The sequence below is a fragment of the Centruroides vittatus genome, unplaced genomic scaffold, assembly GCF_030686945.1.
Source record: "Centruroides vittatus isolate TY-2023 unplaced genomic scaffold, ASM3068694v2 scaffold_1152, whole genome shotgun sequence".
NCBI classification, from domain to species: Eukaryota; Metazoa; Arthropoda; class Arachnida; order Scorpiones; family Buthidae; genus Centruroides; species Centruroides vittatus.
The window spans coordinates 2974502-2999726 of NW_027122670.1; the positions used below are offsets into that span (position 1 = coordinate 2974502).

Below are 25225 nucleotides of genomic sequence, written 5' to 3' on the forward strand. Positions count from 1 at the left end.
TAAGAAATGTATTCAAATATATATATATATATATGTAGAAAAAGAGTTAAATAGACAGTTTAAGAAATATTCTAAAAAAAACGAGAAATAATAATAATATTTTTTCATCTTTTAGAATTTTAGGAAGTAATTAAAATGAGGTGATTATATATACTAAATCCACATATTTTGCAAAAGATCTTCTGATGCGGAAACGTGAAATTACTCGATTTCTTCTCGTGGAGAAATAAATATTCTGAGACTCTAATTAACTGAACTCTTTGTGGATACTCAGTATCATTTTTTCTCACGATGCATGTATTTAATAACTTTCTTGGAATGATAAAAAAAAAAGTTTGGCGTAACTTAATTGAAAACTGTTGACTGTCATGTTGCTCGCTACAATCATTTTGATTGCAGAATCATATTTCAAATGGCTTTTTAAGTTATAAACCAGTATTTTCTAAACTTTTCGGATTATTGTTTCCCTTTTAGTGTATTTAATTCTTATATATATATATATTTCAACTCAAAAATTCAAAATGACCACCCCTACAGATCTTTGTTTTCCAGAGCCTCTTTGAATCTTCTAGGGGACGATAGCGCCCATTTTGGTAATCACTGCTATAAACTAATAATAAATATGTTTTCTAATATAACATTTTGAAATAATTTATTTATCAATGGTTCTTCGCAATTGTATTAAAATAAACGTACTTGTATGCACGTGTATAGAAATATTCAGCAATTCGCTTCTTTATTTACGTTAATACAGAAAATGAAGATCACGAAACTATCCATGGGCAGAGGGTACTCGATATAATAAGTTCAAGTTAAAAGTACTGGCAATGTAGAATTAACAAGACCGTATTGTTTGGATAATTGTACATACCTGGGACCTGTAGACAACTCCGAGTTAACGCAATTAGACTTAGCGAGGTTTTAATGTATTAATAAACTAATAAAGTAAAAAAAGTAAACTCTATTTTGAGTTTTTAAGTTACTTTTTTTAAATACTCAAGTACAATAGATTAACAAATAATTTTTCTCATTCACCTACTGCAGTTGCCAAGCGGGACGGGCTGGCCATGTGGAGTTTTCCGGGTTTTTTCCACGTCTGTAACGCCTGAATAGGGTTCAGTTGCCCTTAAAAAGACCTCGAGGAAGGCATCTCCTAGGCAGATCGCCCAAGTTTTGCGTTACCGTAACTAAAGCTACCGCAGATTCAAATATTCGCAGATAGTATTCGTTTATCTCCAGTGAAAACAATGAGAATGAGGTAACACAATTATGCCAGTTTGCCTTTGTACAGATTATTTAGTAACTACAGTAGTACGTACTGTACCTAGTATACGAAAACAAGTTGATTAACATGTTGATAATTAGAGATTGAAGTAAACGATTAATTAGAGGATTAAAATTTCCCTGGAAGTCAGATCACGGAACAATTTTGTGTCTATTACTGTAATGTGATTAGTTAAAATCACTTTGAATTAACTTAGATTAAAGTTTTTTAAGCCTAGTAATAAACGTTCTTACGTATCTGAAAGTGATTTTGTTGTGAAAGAATGAATGTAACTGTACGGCATTTAGGCCTATCTAATGTAGTATACAGATGAATAAAATAAATTAAACTTTATTTTAAAAATTTCTCTAAATTATGAGATGAAACTTCTAAATTTGCCCTTTAAAATCTCTTTTGTGAACTATATTTAGTTTAAATTTGAAAGCTCTTAACATAACGTAAACGATAGTAAGAGAATTATGTAGGAAAATATTCGTTTCAGAAATTAATTATTTGAAAACGAGCTCAATTTATAAAAGGTTAAACTTATAAATATTCATAATGTACTGTACAGTACACTATAGACATATAATATTCATTTCATATACGAGAATTTATAATATAATTCGAATATCTTTCTATACAACGACACTGAATGTTGTGTAAAAATTATAACAATGTATTTCTATACTAAAGTAGTAAGTTCTGCTGTATCCATTTGCATTTCACGCAACATATTACCTTGATTTATTCTGTTAATCTTTCTCTAAAATCTCCCTGTAGTAAGAATCTCACTGTACACATTCTGCTGAAATAAATCACCGTAGCTATTTATCTTAGTAGAATGTGTGCCTTTTTTAGGACTCCCAAAGCTAAAAAGTTCTTAAATTAGATGATTGTGTAGTTTATCTCAGAGGAAACTGTAACGATTATATAATACACATGACTTTTATTAGTCATAAGTTCTTAATAAATATGTACTGTTGATTTTATAAAATGTCAACTTTCAAAAATTTTAATAAAAAGTTATTTTTACAATAAATAAATTTCGTTTTTAGTGGATATTTCTTAATGAGCAAACATTATTTTTCTTCGTGTTTTTGAAATAGTCAAAGAAACATTTTAAATATTTTGTACTTCATTATATAATTTATCTTAAAAATAATTTATTTATTTTTAAGATAAATATTTGTGTAAAATTGCTATGAATAAAGAAAGGCCAAAAAGAAACAAGACTTATTGCTTAGTGGTGTCTCACTAATGGGGTATATCGACAAAATTCTTATCCTAATGCGACTTGTTTCAATCAGCTAACTTTTGATAGAATTGTGTCCTTGAACAGAATCAATGATTTGGCTCCTTAATAGAAAAACTTGTTATTCCTTTATCACAGTGATAGGATTTTTAACAAAGATATTACAACGCTGAAGCACATATTTTATTTGTCAGACGTTGCGCTGTGATTTTTTCAGTTTGTAAATATTGAAATTTAAGTGAAAAGAAATTGATTCGAGGATACAGCGGATATTCAGAACACAATGATGCAATTAAAGAAATATCTTTTAAGGATTTCTGTTGTTATTTCTAATCTTAGAAAGCACAAAACAACATAGCAAATATTTTGAAGAGGGATAAATATTAAAACTGTTATATCTAAAAGAATAAATCATTTTAAAAATAATTTTTTCGTTTCATTTTCAGCTACTTCTTGCATTATTGTTTATTTTATAGCTACAGTAATAGTTATTTCCTAAGAAAAACAATAATATATTTTTTTTAATAAACCAAGTGATCTTGGGTTTGCGCCTCACCAACGTGGAGTTTTTCGGATTTTCTTCACATTTAGGTAGGGTATCACGAGTAATTTTAAAGTATCGATACTGGCCAATATCGTCATGTGACTGTTTAGTCTGTGGCATCGTCTTCCAGTTGTTTTTGATGCTGAGAAGGTACTTTTTTAACTCTTTTCTGTGGGCACTAAGAGAGCCTCTTTTAGCAAGCCCATTATGGGTTCGGCCAGGCCCACAATGAAGTGGCCGGATTATGGAACGGGTTCCGATGTATCCGGAAAATTCCTAGAGCTTTTTTGACTTGTCCGGATTCTACAGTATACTGGGTTTCCCAGAGCAGTAGGCTGCCACCTTGACTGCTCGGTCATCCGGCCGTCGCCGAGAAGGTACTGTACTCATTACAATGAAGGCCCCAGAGCAGCAATTAATATTTTATAATCACGACTATCTGGTTCAGAAATCATTACGTAAGTCAGTGCTAAAGTTTACACTCGTACGATGTCTTATGTATACGAAAGAAGCCCCAGATTTACAGTCCTGCTAATGGGCTCTATGGGTACTACTATACGTGGGGCAGGGGTGAACAAGAAATCGTTGTTGAAAAGGTAAAACAGTGTCTTTACATTAAAGTTCTTTATCATGTTCAAATTCTACAAATATCAGTGCAAACACCTATATACAAACTGTAGTTCATTTTAAACATCACCGATTATCCAAGTTGATTAAGAAACAAAAGTACTGTACTAAGGCTCTGGCCAAGTGGAATGCGAATATTTTTGTCACACGATCTGTTAAATTACTGTTGAAAATAAAAGAAAATTAGTCAATTTTTATCAAGTTTTGAGAATATTTATGATTTTCCTAAATTTGAAGCTAATCTCTAGACTTTTTGAGATTTATACTGACAAGTGACAAACAAAAATCTTAATAAAATCATTAAATAATTAATGATTTTATTAAGATTTTTGTTTGTCACTTGTCAGTATATATATATATATAAATTCTTGTTTCCTTTGTTGAATGTTTTCACGTACTGTACAATGTAAATCTAATTTGGTCACATCATAACTTTCTTCATACATTCGAATGCATCAGGACGTGACGAATTAAAGGTGACATTATCGGACTCATAACAAATGTAAATACGATAAACTTGATAGAAAAACTGAAGAAAAAGGGACGATAATTTCAGTTTTTCAGTTCAGATTTTTATTTTATAAAAATCGATAAATATTTTCATTTGAAATTCGAGAATTTTTAATAGCAAAATCATTTACAAAGCCCAGAAGCGCATCAAAACCATACCAAATCATGCTTATAATACTGTATATACTTCAATGAAATTTTTCTTATTGTCTTTTTCATAAGACGATTACAAAGCGATTATTTTATGGAAAAGATAAGATCAAATATAATATATATATTTTAAATAAAACCCATCCCTACCCTCAAAATTAAGCTTTTTGCCGTTTTATAATAGTTAAAAATATGAAAATTTTTAGAATAAAATATGATAACAGATGGCGCTACAAAAATTTTAAATGTTGCCGGGAAATTTGAGCAACTCGTTGCTGTTTTTATTTATTTATTTTAAAGCGGACACGAAATGTGATTTTTTTTTTCAATTAACTTTATCAATAGATTGAAGCGCCTTTAAAACTATTCCATTCGTTTTATTTAATTTTTCTGCGATTATTTTCAATTTTTACAATTTATTCCTTAAAATATGTTTAATAATGCAATTATTGTTTGAAACTTTTTATACGAATGTTCTATCTCAGGGATCGGGGATTCGTATATAAAGCGTATGAATGCAAGCGCATATATATACTTGTAATTTTATTTAATTTGATTTAGTGTTACTTTATGTACTGTACGTATTTTTAGTTTTCATTTTTTAGCTAAGACATGCTTGTTTAATCTTTGTTTTGTATAAATATACTGTACATATTTCAAAACGTAATTATTTTGTTTATATATTACAACATTGTGATTTTTTTTTTCATAAATAAAACAATGGTTTTTAAAATTTGCTGACCCCTCTTCTGTCTTATAAAATAAGAATTAATTCTACATTTCTTCATAATAAAACTTGACAAACTATAAATTATTATAAATGGTTTTAATCTAAAAAACCGAAGAGACTCGTATGAGTAAAGTATGTTTTAAATCGTTTTTAATTTAAATATTTAAAGATGTGTAAAAAGAAGAAGATCAAAATTTATCAAGAATCAGCATTTACTGAACTTTTTTTAATTTGAATTGTAACTAATTTGTTTGTAGAACTACATTAATTAATAAGGGAAATATTTAGCGATAAAAAAAACGTTTGATAGTATCAGAAATATTTTAGAAAGTTTTATAAACGAAACAGCTGTTACCTGGAATTATCACTCATATACAGTACACATAATCAACAATATAAGTTATGTGTATATAAAAACTTTAGCTAAAAATAAGTTTAAAGTTTTACTTTTAAGCAAAATTATAAACAATTAGAGGATTTTTCTACGATCATTACACATTAGAAAAATGTTGCAAGCAACTTTTATTTTTAGAAGAAAATTAAACAATCAATTCTGCACAGATTTCATAGCGATTAACTCAACAGAATATCAAATTTATTTTATTTTTTATAGAAAATATTGAATTCTAGATCGAGAGAAACCAAACTCGTTAACTAGTAGAGTAATCATCCTTAATCGTGAACCAGAAATCAGTGTATCTACTACAGTAAATACAGATCGTTTCTATAATTTATATATCATTAATATTATATATTATATAATATTCGATATAATTGAGACTATAATTTGTAATAATTTGTTATATAAGTTATAATTCATATTTTATAGATAGAAATTTCGATTTCTCTATATGCAAGCTCCCTTTAGGAAGTAAGAAAGGAGTAAGATACTATACGTTTGAATTCTATCCTGTAAACTCTCTAGACATTGATTTAAAAAAATTATACGATATCATTATTCCCATAGGAGTAATTAGTCACGGTTAGTAACTTCTCTCTATTGATTTGCCTTCAATATCAACTGCATTATAGTTTTTTACGTGAGTGATATCGTGTTCAGTGCCGTTCGTGTAAACAACAATCTTATAAAAAATATTCTAAATGACGATGATTAATTTTAAAATATTTTCTTAACGCATTTAATTTCGAAATGGAAGACTGCAGATTCTTTATTACAAGAAATGAGAAGTAATATGAGATTCTATATTCAATGAAAATGGGATGAATTAATTGCTGATCCTGTTTTGATGAGTTCTTTGTTACAAATCTGCTTCATCTTCTGATGGTATGCGAATCTATCCTGAGCAAATCCTTCATTCTAACCTTCAATAATGAGGATGAATCAATACGATAATGTTCAGGCAGAGTACTTCCCTTTCTTTCACAGATATAGCTACTGATATAGTGAAAATTTATATCACTATTTCCTAACTATCACGTTTATCTGATTTGGCTTTAGAGCTTTAAGAACATTGCCATTTAAGGATATTACAACATATCAATGAGAATTTATTTATTAATCTGACTTTTTATTAAATTCATTGAAGGTGTGTTTATAAAATTAAACGTCGTTTATAGTCTAACGTTTAGTAATTTCAGACTTGCTATACAATATTTAATAGGAATCGAAACGAATAATAATAAAGACCTTTTATTTTAAAAAAAACGGCACGAAAATATAAAATTTAAACTTGGTGGTATATATTTTCAATGAAATATGATGACAACGTTACTGGGGTCATACAGTTTTTGAGCCATTTTTGACCCCTCCGTGTTGTGTACAATGATGTACAGGATGGAAAAGAAAGTCATTTAACACCCCTGCTACAGGATATAGAATGTACCCAAAGTTAATTTCGTTATGTCAGGAATACATTAGATCAAGGGGGAAACAGATTGATGTGTGTTATACGCACGGCCGCCTTCTTATGACGGCCATATTGAATGCAACACCGAAACTGTAAATGAGAATGGAGTCATGTAACATCATTTAGGGTCAGAGTTTCACAAGGAATTGATTGCTGAAAGATTTTATTGACCTACCTCGAACGGTTAGCAGGAGTGTTAAGTGACTTTCTTTCTCATCCTCTACCTTTGACAAAACCCTTCCACGAACTGTTATATAACAGTTCGTGAACCCTGAACCCTATATTGAAGAAATGACTCTGAAAACTGCAAATGTTTTTCTGATACTTTATTCATTTGACCAGTAAATAGGCTTATAAGAACAAATTAGCACGCCACTAATACCGTTGAAAGTTTTCACATAGACAATGACTCGACTCCCTACCTCACCTTAGTATACAATGATGTACTTTTCTCAGCTCCCTTCTCTCTTAAACTATACATGTAATTAATGGACGGGAATTTTCTGAATCTCTAAGCTTAGAAATTGTAAAATTCTACAATTTTTAAAAATTTTAGTTAAAGGATTCTGTTTGTGTAGGCTATTTTGTATTATAAGTGAAATGATATTTTCGCTTCGATGCTGTTTATAAGCCTTTACATGAATATTTTTCATTATGAAATCGTTACATAAATATATTTTCAAATTTTATTTTTCAGAATTTTATCTGAAATTCATTATTTTCAATAAAGACATTTTAAAATCATTTACACTTGCCTAATTACGCAAGAAAGTAATCTAAAACTTGTTCATAAGCTTCAATTTATAAACTCTAATTAAAATACATTAACTTCATAAATCTTAAAAATGTAATAAAGATTTTAATAAATAAAACTTACTTTAGTAGGAAGTTCACTGACTTATAGATTACGTGGAGTCATGTTCAGAATATAAAGTCAAAAACCGCGTATCTATTCAAGTTGAAAGTCATCATACCATAAAATATGAAAACCTGAGATAAATATAAATAAACCAATTTAATAAATATATTTACAGTATATAATACTGTCTCTTACGTTTCTTATTTTCATACCGTGTTATTTATTATGGATATTTCCGTGCCAAATAAGAACATTGCAACAGAAACAGTAAAAGTTTTATTTAATTTTATTTTAAGAATATTTTAAAATATGCTTCTTTGTGGAATTTATTCGAGTATTAATTTAATTATTATTTTTCGAAATATTTAATTAAATAAATGATTTTATATATCTTTATGGATTCTAATCATTTTTATTCTGTAGGTGTTTATGCCACAAACAATAAAAGTACAAATAAACTTCGATTTAGCGCTACCATTCGTCTACTCCCGAAATTAGTGTGGTGCTAAACTGAGGTACTTCATAAAGTAACGAATTATAATGAATGCCATACAGTTTTAATGTTTGAAAATTGCGCAATTTAATGATATCAATGTCATTTACAATGTAAAATCGTAAATTTAGTAATTCATAGATACTGAAGGGTTCTCTATTAATAGTGAAGTAGAAAGGCGCTATATCGAGTTTAGTAAGTATTGGTCTTTTCTAAAAAAACGATCGATAGAGGTTACAAAACTTATATTTTGAAAAATATAATAGAAATAAAACATACAAAAGAATTAAAAAAAGGTTAGAGTCTGATAATGCATATCAATTTAAGTAATTTCTATAAGTGGTTTAATATTACATATATTTCCTGTTATTCTTTGCTACAAAAACATGATTAATAAATGATATATATATATTTTTTATCATTATTATAGAGTAAATTTTATTTATATTATATAAGTCCACTTCTTTTATCAGATTTATTTGTTCCGTTCTTCTTGTATGCTTTCTCGTAATTATACTTGATCTCTATAAATCGTTTTCTAAAACAGGTTATGTAATATAAACATACAATCGCTATAAACTCATACTCAATTGAATTAATGATAATGATTAAGATATATTTTGCCACAAGTACTTATTTTCAATGTTTAGTATCTAAAATGAAGTCCTAATCATGTAGCTTCATCATTGTAACCTTGAATTAGGAAGAATATAATGTAGATTATAACGTACTTTTTCACTATATTTTAAAAAGTAGCGTTTAAATAATGATTTCTTGAACATTTTTATCATGTTGAAATTCGACTTCTTCAACAGAAAAGCACATCTCGACTGAATCTTAACTCGATTGTTGTTTATGTCCTTTGTAAATACCTCTTGAATCAAATGGAATGTTGTTTTTTTCTTTGTCTTCTCGTTTGAAATCTCTTATCACTGACAGAAAAAAACGAATTTTACTTTCATTACATGAAACAAATATAGTAAATCCTTGTTTAAATTATGAGAAAATTAATTTTCTTGTTTTTTTAATTGTGTGTGCTGGTGATAAAGTTTAAATTTCACACTTAAACTATATTAAATGTCGAGTTTCTTTATAAATACGTTGACATAACGGTTAAATATTTATTAAATTGGAATGAAAACTTACTAGCGAGTGCTGTTCGAAACCAAACAAGAATGTTTAAGGTCTCTACACGATAAACAACTATAAATTTATTATTTATGATATTTATACTTTAGATCTTTTATAGGTGTATATTTTTCTCGATTTTATTAGAGTACTGTACGTGTGATCACACATGCCACTTGCTAGTAAACTGTATAAAAATTAAGTAAATTTCTGTATCTAGCTGAATTCTAACAGTCTTAATTTGAATTTTATAAGGTAAAATAATGTTTTTATTTCTAGTCTATATATATAATCGAGACGAGTTGATAATAATAATAATAATCAGCGCACATAAAGATAATAATAATCAGCGCACAGCCCAAACGGTTAGGAGTTGAAAGTTGAAATTTGGTACACAGTTAGGATACATCACGAAAATGCACACTAAGAAGGGATTTTTCGAAATTCCTCCCCACGGGGGAGAGGGACAGGATTAAGGCTTAACACTTCCATCAACAATGGAAGTGTTAAGTAACAATGGAAAAACAAGAGAAGGCGACGTGCAAGATTTACGGGCGCTGGAGGAAAAAAAAAGTAATATGTTAGAACATATTCGATTTTTAAATTTAAACAGATTAATTCGGTTTTTCTCGACTTTTCTTCTTTAGAACATTCGATGAAAATCGAACGATATAATCAGAACACGTCGTGAAAATCGAACAATATTACAATATTCGATTTTCAAATTCGACCTTTTATTAAAAATATTTAGTTTGTTGATGAAATTACTCTTTTTCTTCTGTGAATATAACGTAATAATCTTAATCTTCGCTATCATTACTTTTGCCCGAGCAACGCCGGGCCTATCTGCTAGTTTTATATAAACGAATGTTATTTTTTTTTACAGAAATCGACATTTGTTCACAAAATCCCAACATATGCGTGGATGGAGCGGGGTGTCGAAACAAGGGTGGATCATACGAATGTTTATGTACTATCGATTTAAAACCGGCTGACCCAAAACGTGGATGTTCTAGAGGAAAAGGCATGTTGACTTAGTCTCATATAACATTTTAATATTTTTACAGTAGAAATCGCCAACATTTTAATAACCATCGCCATCAAATGTTTAATTTAAGACTCGAATATTTCATCTTAACTTTATCTTGGCTATTTAATATCTCATAGCCAAAGGCGACGTACGGTAAATATTAAACTGTCTATCAGCCTAAATAATTATTAAATATTTATTTGTTCATTGCCTTAAATACTTATATTAAAATCAAGACGTAAAAAAACGGTTATCGATTGTTATTTATAAATTTTTAGTTAATTAAATTCGCACAAAAACAATAGCAAAACTTTATATAATATTTGCTTTTTTTTCTTAAATTTAATTCTAAAACTTTTAAAAATTATAATTCTATATTTTAACTTAAAATTTAATTTTTAATCATTCGCAAATCAAACGTTGAATTTAAGAATTTAATTAACAATTGATTATAATTAAATTTGTAAACACTCGCTAAGACCAGGGCTGTCAAGTGCATGTGTGGGGCCCGGGTGTAGAGCGGCCCTCCTCTTCGCTTTAGCGGGCCTCTTTTGCCAATTTTTAACAAACGAAATATGTAAAATGTTTCTTTATTAATTAAAGGTAGTCTTAAATATTTTATTTTTTAGTTAGTAAAAATAACATTAATGTAGGGGTTGCGATCACTAAGATCCCTGGATTTCCCTCCCTTCTCGATGGCTAAGACCGTGTGAATACTGTACAACAGTACAGTGATGTGTAGTCTAATTTATATCAATCTGCTTACTACGAAAAATAGAATAAAAATAAAAACAAAAACTACTCTTCGAATGTAAAAAAAAAAAATAAATTTAAATATTCGTCTTTACAAATTTATATATAACCCATCGATCACATAGAAAAAGCATCTGAATAAAGAGAACATTTTTGGGGTATTATCTCTTTGTGCGCCCAAATTTTCAGCAGATATCTAAAAACACTTTTATTGCTTTTCTATTGTAGGGTGATTTATAGAAGCACCCAGAACCATTGTTGAATATTGTTTACGTGAGTCGGCTTTTCAAGATTAAGTTTAAACGTGTGTATGTATCAATATATGGAAGTCTGACGTCTGATCTCCTTAGTTAAACTGAAGTATCTCAGACAATAATAATGAAAAAGAATTTTTTTGTAAAATTTCCATGCACGAAATTTAAAAGTGTCCTTCTTCTTTGTCCCTTCGTATATCATCAGGAAAAAACAATTTCACGGCAGAGTCGACCTTTATTTGGAGGCTTCTCGTCCTTCTCCAAATGCAGAACGTTACGATCTTCCCTCTGACGGCGGCATAAAACACTTATAAATTTAAAAAAAAACTACGAAGAGACAAAGAACACTTTGAAAACTCGTACATGAAATATTTTTTGTAAAATTCTGGCAAAGATTGACACACAATTTGAGTTTGAAAATTTGCAAGTTATGTGATATAATGGTGATAATTTGTCAGTTTGCATTGCAAAATGTGGCATACGATTCATGGATACTGAAAGGTTCTCTAATATTTATGAGAAAGTCCGTTCACAACTATTCATTGGTGATTTACCAGGGTGAAGATATCTAAGAGAGTGTTACATCGATGTTTGACTGTATATAAATTTTCATAACTTGATCTTTACTGTTCTCATATAATATATATTATTATTAAAATTAATATATATTAATAATTTAAATATATTTGAACAAATAGCCGCGGCAGCTTAAAAAATTACCTTTATATAAACGTAATTTTTAAGATTAAATTTTAAAAACAGAAAAAAAATAATTTAAAAGGAAATGTTAATAATTGATGAAATAACTCGATTTAATTAATTATGCAGATGATTAAAATATTAAATTGATTAAAGAAAGATTAAGTTTTCATCTTTAAAGCTTCTAAAACCATTATTGAAGTTAGTTCTAACAATAAATGTTTATCTTTAAATTTTAATAAATTGTATTATAAAATGACCGCTTATATAATTGAAATTTTAATATGTTTTTGAGAATTTAGGCATAGCTTCCAACATAATTTAACTATTCAACAGCTTTAAATATTTAACAGTAATCTAATTTTGAATCGGAATTAATTGAATGCTATTTGTTTATGTCGGTGTACTTACCAGTAAAAGGTAGGTTTTTAAGTTAATATTCATATAATAAATATCAATAAATCGAATTTAAAATATAAAAAATAATGTTAAAATTATACATTTAACCATTAAAGTTCATATTTTTCTTGTTTTAAAGTTTTTAAAACTGCATTAAAACTAAATCTGATATTTTCTAAATATTTTAATCACAGACAATTGAACGGACGTTACGAACATTATATTTTGTTACAAGAATTAAAAATAATTTAAATATATAGTTGAAAAATTGCAATATTAAATCAAACATTTAAGATGAAATTAATTAAAGTTGTTTTAAAATGTATTTATTACGTTTTTATGTATAAAAATATGCAAAAAAAATCAAAAAATATATATTAAATAAACTATTTGATATTTAAAATATTAAATCTTTTGACTTGAAGAAATGATAAATAGATGAAGTCGAACTTTTCTGGAAATGATAGATTTGTAATAACTCTTTATGCTATTTATCATTTTTCACTTGTGTATTATTTTCAAACATCATTTTCTCTATTTTTATAAATCAAAAACATGCAAAAAATTCATTTATAATTTTAAAATTCATCATTTGCGTAAAAAATATAACGTAGAAAACTTTACAAATTAATTAAATTTGATGTCTTATGCTTTACTGTTACAGGACTCAACATTAAAATGCGTGTTACAATTTCATATTAGCATTTTTTAAATAATTTCCTACTGCATCTGTAATATTGAAATTTTCAGTAGTATATATATATTTATTCCGAATAAATATCTGTATATTATAAACTTAAAAATCTTAAATATTTGGAACTTTTTCAAATGTAACAATTTGCCCTTTGGGGAAAGTTGTAACAGAATCGGGACAAATCGTTACACCGAGTTGTTTATATAAATATCAGACATGTAGACAAAATTTTAAAGGATAAAAATAATGTGATATATTAGACATGATATGTACAGACGTTCTGAGAAATCATCTGAAAATTTTTCTTTCCTTAACATATGTCTTCGTCTATTGATCCTTTGAGTTTATTTATCTCTTATGTTTGTACCATTCTTTAAAGAGAAAATCGAAAATAATGCTAAAAGTGTGGGGTGAGTTACAATGTAAAACAATGCACCGGCGTTGTACTAGTTCCGAAAGTCGCTTTTACCTTTAACCTAGTCTTGCTCGTAAACTAAACAAACATTAATCGGTAACCATGTGAAATTGAATCTGAATATTGGTACTAACCTAAACATGTACTGTACAGCATAATTTCAGACCTTCCAGCCAAAATCACACTTGAAACACAACTAAAAGAAATTATCTTTAGAACATAAAATGAGTAGAACCCTTACAACTTTAGCTCATTGGGTTGCAATTTAAAAAATAATTGTATACCTTTAAATTCCAACTGTCGTCCGTTTGTCTGTCTTTTCTTAATCTGGAGGCCTCGATTAACTACATATAAACTTCCGATGCAATCCGAAAGTTACGTTAATTCAATTCAAAACTTTCCCCTGAAGGCAGTTAATAGATGACTAGCACGACTCCGTTTGTAACGGAAAAGTATGATGTACAGGGGCAAGCCACTACTAATTTCAAGTGGAGAGCATATGTTTTAAATTAAATAAATTTAAAATATGATTAAAAATTTCTGCCTGACATTGTAACCATGCCACAATAAATAATTGCTATTTTGCCATTAAAAGCCCCAAATTTGACGTAAGATTCCACTGCTCCTAACTTTCCGTGAGGTGTTGCATCTAGCAGAAACAGTTAAAATCCTATCTAATAACTTATCCCTGTAACAATTAGCCTCAATCTCCCCTATTTATTTTGGTAATTATTTCCAGTACATAAAGTTACTTCGGCTGTAGATCCGTATAATAAGGCCGTGCACTCGGAAGGAGTTTTGAGGGTTTAACTCCCATTTGGAATAATTAAATAGAAATAAAATTTATATTTATTTTGTATCCATTCAGCTTTTCCTTACTTTACTATAATGTGCTGTTCTATATAGCTATAATGCATAAATGATAAACTACGCTATGAAAAAATGTGTTTTTTTAACCTTTATCCTCTTAAAAAGCTTACTGTATAAGTTAACTTAACATTAATTGTCATACATTTTTTACTTAATCCTCAATTAAGAGAAAAAACTCCTAAAATTCACTCTAAACGTCAAATTTAATAACAATGCAAATTCTCCCAGTTGTACCAATTAATGACAAATTGTTCTGTTCTCTGTTTAACTACACTTCCCGTTTATAACGATTATAAAGATAAAAATCAGTTTTGGGAATCGAAAATGATTAAAAAAAAAAATGGATTTAAGAAAACATTTTCTTACTTCATTTATTTAAATTACATATTATTTTAAACTTACTTTTATCGATACTTTCCCGCTGATATGTATAAATAACAAGGGAAAGTATTGGAATCGTGTCAAATTTGACCCTCTACAAATCTCCACATGTTGGAGTCTATTTAGTTTAATATCTCAGGATTGAATAAAAATTAAAAGAACGAAATTTGGCACGATATCTCGTGTAAGAGGGGCATTCGTGCTTTTAAAATTTGGTGGTTAAAGGCCAAGGGGATAGAAAGATAGAGAGGATTTTACACTTGATTGGCATTTACAATTTTTTTAAATAAAACTCATCCCTACACAAAATTAAGCCTTTTGTTATTTTATAATAATTAATATAATATAAAAAGTTTTTATAATAAAATTTCATAAAAGATGGCGCCACACGCAATTTTATTTATTGCGATTAATAATATAAATGTTATTTTTTAAATAAAATTTCATAACAGCCGGAAAAGTTAGACAACTCATTGCTGGAATTTTTTAAAATGATTACTATGTTTACAGAGTTTTAAAAATTTATATTTAGAAACATTAATCAGTAGATCTTTTTTACTACATCAGAAAATACAATGTATCTGTATCTACGCATTATTATAATCCTTAATACTTAATAATTAACGTAAAAAATTAAATTTAATTTATATTTTAATCAACTTTTTCATTTTTGAATGATTAAATTTTGAATTTCTTCTCTTTTTTTTAAAATCTGTTTTTCATTCATTACATTAGAAACTTTTACAGAAAATTAAAATTGAACAAGACTTCTAAAATCTCTATCAAATGTCAGAAAATACTTATAAATACCTTTACCATATTCAAATTTATATACAGATCCTTTCATAAATTTCAATTTAAATTTATTTCAATAATTTTTTTCTAATTATTATTCATAAAAATGTACTTTTTTCCTTAATAAAATGTCGGAGCTTATTAAATTTATTATATACACAATAATCACTTAATTGGATACTTTTATACTAAACACTTTCCCCCCACTCATGACAAACACATGCTAACACAGCTGATGTATAGTATCTGTATCATAAGAAAACGTTTGAATCACCCTATATAAAAATTTAATTTAAAACTTATATTATTTAATTAGGATATAAAGTAATCTTATAAATAGGAAACTTCTCATATGTTTCATTAATATGTAGAAAAAGCCAAAATTATGACAAAAATACATATATAAATTCAAGTGTCTCCAAAATGACACAAAAGTCAGTTAATCGAGATATATTTTAAGAATGGTTAAGACCAATTTGGACGGCTAAATGTTATTATTTATCATTCAGTCACTTCCAATAATAATTACCTCCTTATTAAATAATTTCTGGTTCACTCTGTAAATAAGAAAGAATATTTAAACAACGTTCATCTTGAAAGTAATGGTTTAAAAAGATCCGAATATAGACTTTAAGAAATAAAGACGTATTTTCGAAAGTTTCTGAAATGCTTCGTGATAATGTGCTGTACGTACTGTACAGACATTCTGACAGCTTTACATTCAGTATGAGTAAAGCTCAAGTGTTTTTTCCTAGTTTTTTTTTCCTTGCGTAAACAAGCGCTAAATACATATTTTTTTAATTTTAGTTTTAAACTTAAAATAGTTTATATACACAGTAAGTGCGAGTTTTTTTGTTTAAACAAGATTTTGTTTAGATTAGAAAACGTATTATTTAATAAAATAAAGAAATATATATTTGTCTTTTTCATTCTGTAAATACTTCCATCAATTAAAAAAAGAAAAAGAAATTTCTTTTTAAAAGCAAAAATCTCTTAAATAGGAAATTAAACTCTAACTACTAGTGAACACATAAGCTACTTCAACAGATATTTTTTTATTTTCTGTTACTAACATTTCTGTTTTTAGCACTAAATTCTTAATTAAATATATTTTTTTCAACTGAAAATAATTAATAACACGCAAAATTTCTAATAATTAAGATAATTTACAATAATCTTAAAAAAATAATTATATATTCCGGATAAATGATTGTCGGGCCACCCTATCTATCAGAAAGAATATATAAACAATAGGTGTACTGTACTTTGAGGTAATGTTCGTACAGGCATTCTGACAGCTTTACTTGAACTATATACTCAGTTTAAGTATAGCTCAAGTGTTTTTTTCCCCTTATGTATTATTATAATTCTATAATAATTCCATCTAACAAGTGATAATATAGAGCCTATGACATTACAAAGCTTATAAATTAATTTAATAAATATAAAATATATTATTCTGTTTTTAAATATAATTAATCCAGAATAGAATTAATTATATTTAAAATATATTAAAATACATAAAGAATTTTTAAAACAACAGCTAAAATAACGGATTTATAAACACATTTTTCTCTTTACAGGAAAAGAATATTTAAATGTTTACGGCATTTTCGAAAAATCCGTGCAACGTTTTTATATTTGTTTTGCTACGAAATACATATAAAAGTAAATTGAATAATGCAAAACGTTTTTATTTTATTTTTTTCGAGATTTTTTTTTGGGGGGGGCATTTTCAATTTTCAAGTTTCTGTTTTATAATCCTAGAATGTTTTGAAATCAAAAACAGAAACCGATTGATTGCGATAAACTCAGGAATTGGATTATCCGGATATTTAATAAAACTGGATGTGTTATCACAGTCATGAAGAAATACTTTCCTTTCTAAATATTGCAAAATATATTATAATGAAATATAAGATAATTACTGAAATTTGAATTATATTGATTTAATTTCGATAACTGAAAACGCATTATTTAAAAAAAAAAATACTGAAAACCGAGCAATTATTTATTGTCACATCGTCATAATGCCGGGCTGCAATTTCTAATAATATTTTTCATTTATTTAATTTAAAATATATGCTCTCCACCTCAAATTAGTAGTGGATTGCCCCTGTACAACATACTTTTCCTATAACAATAGAGTGGTGCAGGTCACTTAACACTTTCTGAATTGAAACAACGTAACTTCCCGTTTGCATCGGGAGTTCTTATACAGTTAATCGAGACCTTCTGCTCCCAGTACTTTCAAGTATTGTCTTCTCTTTCATCTGTCTAACACCATTCTCGAAATTAAGGAAGGACAGACAAACAGACAGTGGGAATTTATAGGTCTACAATCTTTCCAAGTTGCAGTCCAATAAAGGAAACTAGTTTGACAGGATGAAATCGGAAAACTTGAATAGTAGTAGAAGGGTTTATAATCATCGTTGAATGGATTTTATATAAGGTGAGGCATAAATAACACTTTTACGGATTTGTAGTACCGTTTTTAATTTTTTACAGGACTATAAACAGCGAAAATACATGTTAGGTAATGAAGAGCCATGATTTTTACTATTTACAGCTCTGAAATAAAAAATAAATAAATAACGAATTAACATTAGCTATATTAAAATCAGGAAAAAATGTTACTTATGCAGCAACCGTATAATAAATTCTAGTAATTTTATCAAACAAAAATCACTCAAATTCAGATTATCATTTTAAAATGGATTCGTGACTGATAATATTACTTTTTATTGGTATAATCTTTGACTGAAAATATACTAAATTTATATTTGAAATAGTAAATATCAAATAATTAATTAAATTTGCAATAAATATTTACAGTAAACCAATAAAAAATTTGTTATTATGAAAAGATAAGAAAAGAAAAGAAATCCTCAAGTTTATCTTTCGAGTATCGTATATAAAAAAAATCTATTCAATAAAGATTGTTGTAACTCTATAGCCTTTAATTTAAGTAGTGTGCACGTTATTTACTCTAATTTTTACTTTAATTAATGATATTCGTGAGGAAGATAATAAGTTATCTTCCTCAAGAACAAACGAATATATCGAGATTCTATCCATTTTTAAATAATAAATTAATTAATTTCTTATTTAAATTATGAATTATTTTAATTTTATTTATTTTTAACGTATATATAATACTAAATTTACATTAATATAATCATAGATAAGAATTTAATTTCACATATTTAAACATTTTACAGTAATTTTATCTCTTATAATTTTTTATAATAAATGTTATAATAAGAGATTTAAGATAGGATATTATTATTATTTAAATTTATTATTTAAAACAGGGTTTATAATCCTGTTATAATGCTAACTCCCAACTCCCTAGATAATTCAATTGATCCTTCAGGGGTGTCTAGTGAACACGTTAGAAACTTTTGATTTAAAAGTTATTTACAGTTGGAAAATGTTTTATTGTAACATCTTTTAAAACGATTGTCGAGAGGAAGTATTGAATGAAAATAAAAAGCAATACAAATTTTTATAAAGTTGAATATGGTTAGAGCAGGCGTTCAAAATGATTCTGTGTTTCCTGGAGAAGGCGTAGCTTGATTTCGAATGCACTCGAACACATTTAAACAGCTTGAAGCAGTTTATAAATTACGCGTATAACTGTAGTTTATTCACTAAAAATATATATATTTTTTATCGCATCCTATCACATAAAGCTCTATTATTGTAAAATAGAAATGGTAAACAAAATAGAAAATATTTCCATTCGAATTTAAAAACAAAATTGATATAGAGCTTATATTTATGATATTTTTCTCTAGAATTATTATATATATTTTTAGATATAGAGTCGATTAAAATCGACATTTATATATTAAATAAGTAAATGACTAAATTAATAAAAATATAATCAAAAGAAGATGTGAATGTAATTAATTCTCGATAAAATCTGACATCTTGGAAATAGTCTCTACTTAAATCAATTAAGCTATTTGTCTAGCTGATAATATTCTTTTTAATTTATTAATTAACAGCTAATTTATTATTCAGTGCTTAAATTAACTATTTTTCTGGCTCTTAATGGATAAATAAACAAATTTATATAGAATTTTTATAATTTTTTTGAATTCTTTACCATTTTACAAGCTATTCTTATATAACACTTCCTGAAATCGGTTTATCATGTTGAAGTTTTTTGGTTTAAATCTTTGAGAATTATCGATTGATAAGCGCTAAAGCATGTCACTATCATTTGTGCTAAAAAAATCAGCATTCAGTAGATCTACCAACCGCGGTGATATAATGAATGGCTTTAAACTACCGTATAATGGCGATGTCATGAGCGAAGTTGCTATCTATTTTTGAACTATTCATTCCTCTGAATGAAGAAATTTACGTTATAATTTTATTATTTTGCCTTCATGTAAATAGATCATATAACAAAGGTAACTAACAATTTAAACTGTAAAGAACTGAAACTACAAAGTATAAAAATTACATAGAAGGTAGTCAAGATTTTCGTAAATCTACCATATTAATTGTATAAATCAACGAATAATTTATAGATTTATATTAATAAAAAAAATCATAAACGATATTAAGAACTTAATAATTGTTTTCTGTTCGATGCTTTACTGTTATAAGACTAATTTTAGTTAATCTTACAACAATAATAAATGTTTTCCAATAAAATACTTGTTATTTGATACTTATGTCTAGAGATGTTTTAATCAGTAAATCTCTACTAATAAATATTATGTTTAATTAATTTCATTTAATTTATTTTTAAATTTGCTTACTTGTTTAAGGATTTTTACATGCTAATTAATTCGTTGTCTTTCGTTAATCTACATGTATTAAAATTTTTCCTAAGCTTCTTATCTATATGCATTCTTCTTAGAAATCTTTAAAAATATCACCGAAATTTAAATACATTTAAGTAAATTTAACATCTGACTATTATATATTATATATGTATGAGTTAATAGCTATATACTATATACATATATTTTTTTCTCTGATAGACTCTAGATTAAGCACTTTAATTGGCGTATCATAATATCAATTTCTGCTTATGCCACATACCAATGTTCATGTTCTGTAAATCATGATAAGGCCTATCTGTTCATGCACCCATGACATGGCTGGATTAACCCGCAAACAATTTAGAAGTCTCACAACAATTGTCACATTAATGAACACTAAATGAACAATATCATTTCACATTTTTAGTACACTTTAAACAATGAAAATTAAAGAATACAAATTATATCCAGAACTAATGTTTATGTAAATGTAAGTGTTTACACAAAAGGAAATAGAGAATAAAAATATATTTTAAAAACAATTATTTATATAGAATTAAATTAAAGAAAATTGATATAGATACAGATTGACATAATTATAGAATTGGGTACAATACAAATTGACATAGATACACGTTAATGAAGTTATATAATGACAATTATATAACTGCATTAATAATTATAATAATAATTAAAAGTATTTAATGAAATGAACCAACTAAAAGAGAAAATATATTAAGTTTATTCATCATCGTAAATTTCAACAATTTAAAATTTAATTTAAATTTCATATTTATAGAATAATTTTTTGTATACGTATATATATATATATATATATATATATATATATACGTATATATATGTGTGTGTGTATATTTATTTATAATTCGTTGTCCAATAAAGAAATTATTTAAATAAAGAAAGCATTATTTTGATAGCAAAATATTTAAATGTATTTAATAGAATTTACGAATAAATTAGAGAATAAACTTCAGCGAGAAAAATTGATTTTATTCTCTAATTTTTCTATAACAAATAATGGCTATACACCATTAACTTAGTTACAGAAAAATTAATAAGAACATTTCACGAAGAACAATTTAAAAGTAAATTTATTGTTCGTTTTCACGCTATAAGTTTGCAAAATTTAATGTACATTTTTCTTCTATATATATTTTTTTTAGATCACTACTTTTAATTATAATGCTCAATGCAAAGCCTTTAAGAATCATAGTAGATTGATGTTGACATTATTCATTAAGTTTTCTTCAAAGAAAATTTATCGTAGTATTTTAAACATATTAAAGAATTTCGTTAATTAATTAATAACAAACATATTTCTCCTATTTCAAGAGTGAATTAGTATATAAATATTGAGCCTTCTATACAAAAATAGAAAATAAATCCTATAAATTTCAGATTTCCAATGCTGAAAAGTTTTATCGCTTTAATTATATATATATATATATATATAATTAATAATTAAATAATAACAGTAATAATGCAATTAATAGTTAAATATGATATTTTTAAATGGTTTATTGTAGTATGATTACATTAATTACTCTTCCTCTTCTTCCTCCTCAATTTATTCTTATACAAATTCTAGAAATTTAAACTAAATGCGAGTACAGAAATGTAACTAATGATAATTAAAATTAATAGAATTTGTTATTAAAACATGCTTATTTTATTTTTAAATATTTTAAAGATTTAAATGCTATTAAATGCTCTCGAGATTATAGCTATTAATTGTTAATTTTTTTATTTTATCTTTAAAACATCTTTACAATATTAATATATTTTTTTTATAAATCTTTCTATATTTGACATAAAAATTTATATTAATTAAGTTTATATTTTATATAATAATATAATAATAAAGCCAACAAGTGATGACAACAAATATTATTACTAATCACACAGGCCTAATTGTAATGTTAATAATTTATTACTAAATTGGTGGAATATTTTATAATTATTATGTAAATTACTTAGATTAATTATAAAATAATTTACTTTGATTCTGAATTAAGTTTATTAAACGTTTGACGTAAATTTAAATTCGTAAAATTCGTCGAATATTTTATATAAAATGAAATTTCGTACTATTTACGTTGGAATTAATTAACTAAATTAGATATTAAAATAAATTAAATTAATCAAATCAATTTTTATGACAAAAAAATAAGCTTAAGTAAACCACAATTTGAATATTTCAAAAGCGTTAAAAATAGTTTATTACCCATGATTTTAATCATGTTTCTAATCGAATAAAATAAAAATAATAACGAAATTTAGTCGTATACACGACAACCTTTATTCAGTTCAAGGATATAAATATATTATAATGAAAATTGATTATTTGGGTATAAGACCTTGACAAGTTTCTTCGTAATTCTAATGAATGTTCGCGGAAATATTGTCAGACACTAGTTTCATACAGGCAATATTCCAAATTTAAATATTTCTTTTTTTATATCTACGTGCCTATTATTGCCCACGCAGGTAATTAAGTGCTGTTCGACATTCATAACACTATATTCTAGTCCACGCACCTGTGAATAATATATTAAGCGCTGTTTAGCATGTTTGTTAGTAATTTCAGCCCTTATCAAAGTTATTTTTTCTGAAATTTATTAATAATGTTATAGAGATAAAAGTAATAACTTATTTAGATCATTAAAGGAGATTAAAATACTCCTAATCTTAAATGAATTATTAAAAGAGTCCCTATCCTAAAGCAGCCATTTTTAAACCATTAAAGGTATTAAGAGTCCTTATTTAAATCAACAAAGAAAATCTATATTACAGCACTTCATTATAAATAATAAAATGTCATTTTTTTATTACAGTTAAATTTTAATTTTTTTTTAAATAAGAAGTTAAAACTTTTCAAGATATTTGCTTTAATTTCTATAACAGTAATGATGAGCTTAAGTATGAAAAATCACGTAAAAATTTTTAAAAAAGTCTTTAATTATTTAATTTTTTAACATTTTTTCAGCATGTAATAAATGAACTTATAGATATTTAAGAAAAATTAATGATCTGAAAAATTGTAAAATTGATATTTTATTTAAAACGCTTTTATATTTAAAATTTTAAATGAAATTTTATTCTTTACGCTTTAAAAGTTTATAAACATTAAACAAAAATTATTTTAAAAAAATCAATATTAAGAAATGAAACTAAATCAAGAAGAAATATATTTAAAAACTGAAAATTAAACACAAATAAAAGCTAAGTGTCTTCACAAACACGCGAATACAATTAAAATTAACAAGGATATAAACAAATTTTAATTATGATTGAAAAGTACCATTAATTTAAAAATAAAACGTATTCTATTTGAATAATTTTTTTATTATTTTTCTCATTCAGTAAACGAAGATTTATCGCCTACACAACGCAATGTCTTTGATTCTAAACAATTATTTAATATGATTAAAGGACAGTCCAATGAAAATAATGAAGTAAGTCTTATAGTAAATTATTATTAGCTTTATATTAATAAGAGTTCTATATCAAACAAATCGATGAAGTTTAGAATAACTAATGCAAAGATCAAATTATACGTAGCCATAATAATAGTCATATTGTTAAGACATAAAGAATTTTTTGTAAGATGAAAAGCTACTTTTCTCTTACAATATTTTCTCAATGGAATATAGCTTCTAGTTTTTCTTGCTATTGATCTATTACGCTGTTAAAGTATATAAAATGGCGAACTTTCTAACAATACATGTTGAAAATCACTAACGTTCGGTTTGATTTATTTTCATAAGTAACTCTACTTATTATTGTTAGGCCCTGTACTAAATAATAGTACTAATAATTTATTATACTTCGAAAAAAAATTATTTTGAAATATGCTAATTTTATATTTTCAACTTAAATTTACATTTTCAGACTTAATTGATTCGCTACACATTCCAGAAATTAATTATGAATTCAATGAATATGTGCTTTTAAATGATTTATTCATGAAAAATAATAAATTCTACTGAAAAATATTACAGAAAAATTTAGAAATTATAAAATAAAATAATTTTTTTTATCTTTATTTTTTCTGACAGAATCAAAGATACAATGCGACCAATTTTCCTCATGGAAGTACACTCGCTACTCATTATTTACCGACCATTTTATTTGTTCTGTTTTCGATTTTAATTATTGTGTCAGCTCTTTTAAGCGTATATTTTTGGCGCCAAAGAAGACAATGGTTTCTTTTAAATTCGTGCTTTAAGAAAGGTAGAAGAGCTGATGATTATGCAGGGTCATTAGCCAAATGTAGGCAACAGTATTTAACAAATCCAAATTATTATTCGAGTTCGCCAGATGGTTCCTCTTATCAAAATCTTAGGGATATGGAGATACCCCGAGAATCTTTAACATTTTTGGAAGTAATTGGAGAAGGATGTTTTGGAAAGGTACATAAAGGTAAGTTAACAATACATTTTTATTTGTAAGTTTTAATACTAGTTGATTGGTTTGATAGAGCAACCAATGGCGGATTAAGACCTGTGGGTGTCTCTAAACATAGAAGATTGGATACATAATTTTACGACATGATAAACTTAATAACGTTTACTAGTAACTATAGAATTATTTATAAATTACGATATGTAATCACAACGATAAATTGTTCGAGACTCGTGGTCCCTAGGTATGTGCCAAGTGCATAATCCGGCACTGCGTGTGCATGTGTAAATGCTTCAAT

General features: G+C 26.4%; 1 protein-coding gene across 1 annotated transcript in view; it reads left to right on the plus strand.

Annotated features, from left to right (window-relative positions):
• Positions 1-25225, plus strand: part of LOC136986620 (tyrosine-protein kinase transmembrane receptor Ror-like) — a 37748-nt gene that overhangs the window by 7104 nt on the left and 5419 nt on the right. Inside the window, exons 2-4 of the mRNA XM_067284201.1 lie at positions 10315-10452; positions 23887-23978; positions 24582-24945. Of these exons, the coding sequence (XP_067140302.1) occupies positions 10315-10452; positions 23887-23978; positions 24582-24945 (594 nt within the window). The remainder of the gene's footprint in view (positions 1-10314; positions 10453-23886; positions 23979-24581; positions 24946-25225) is intronic.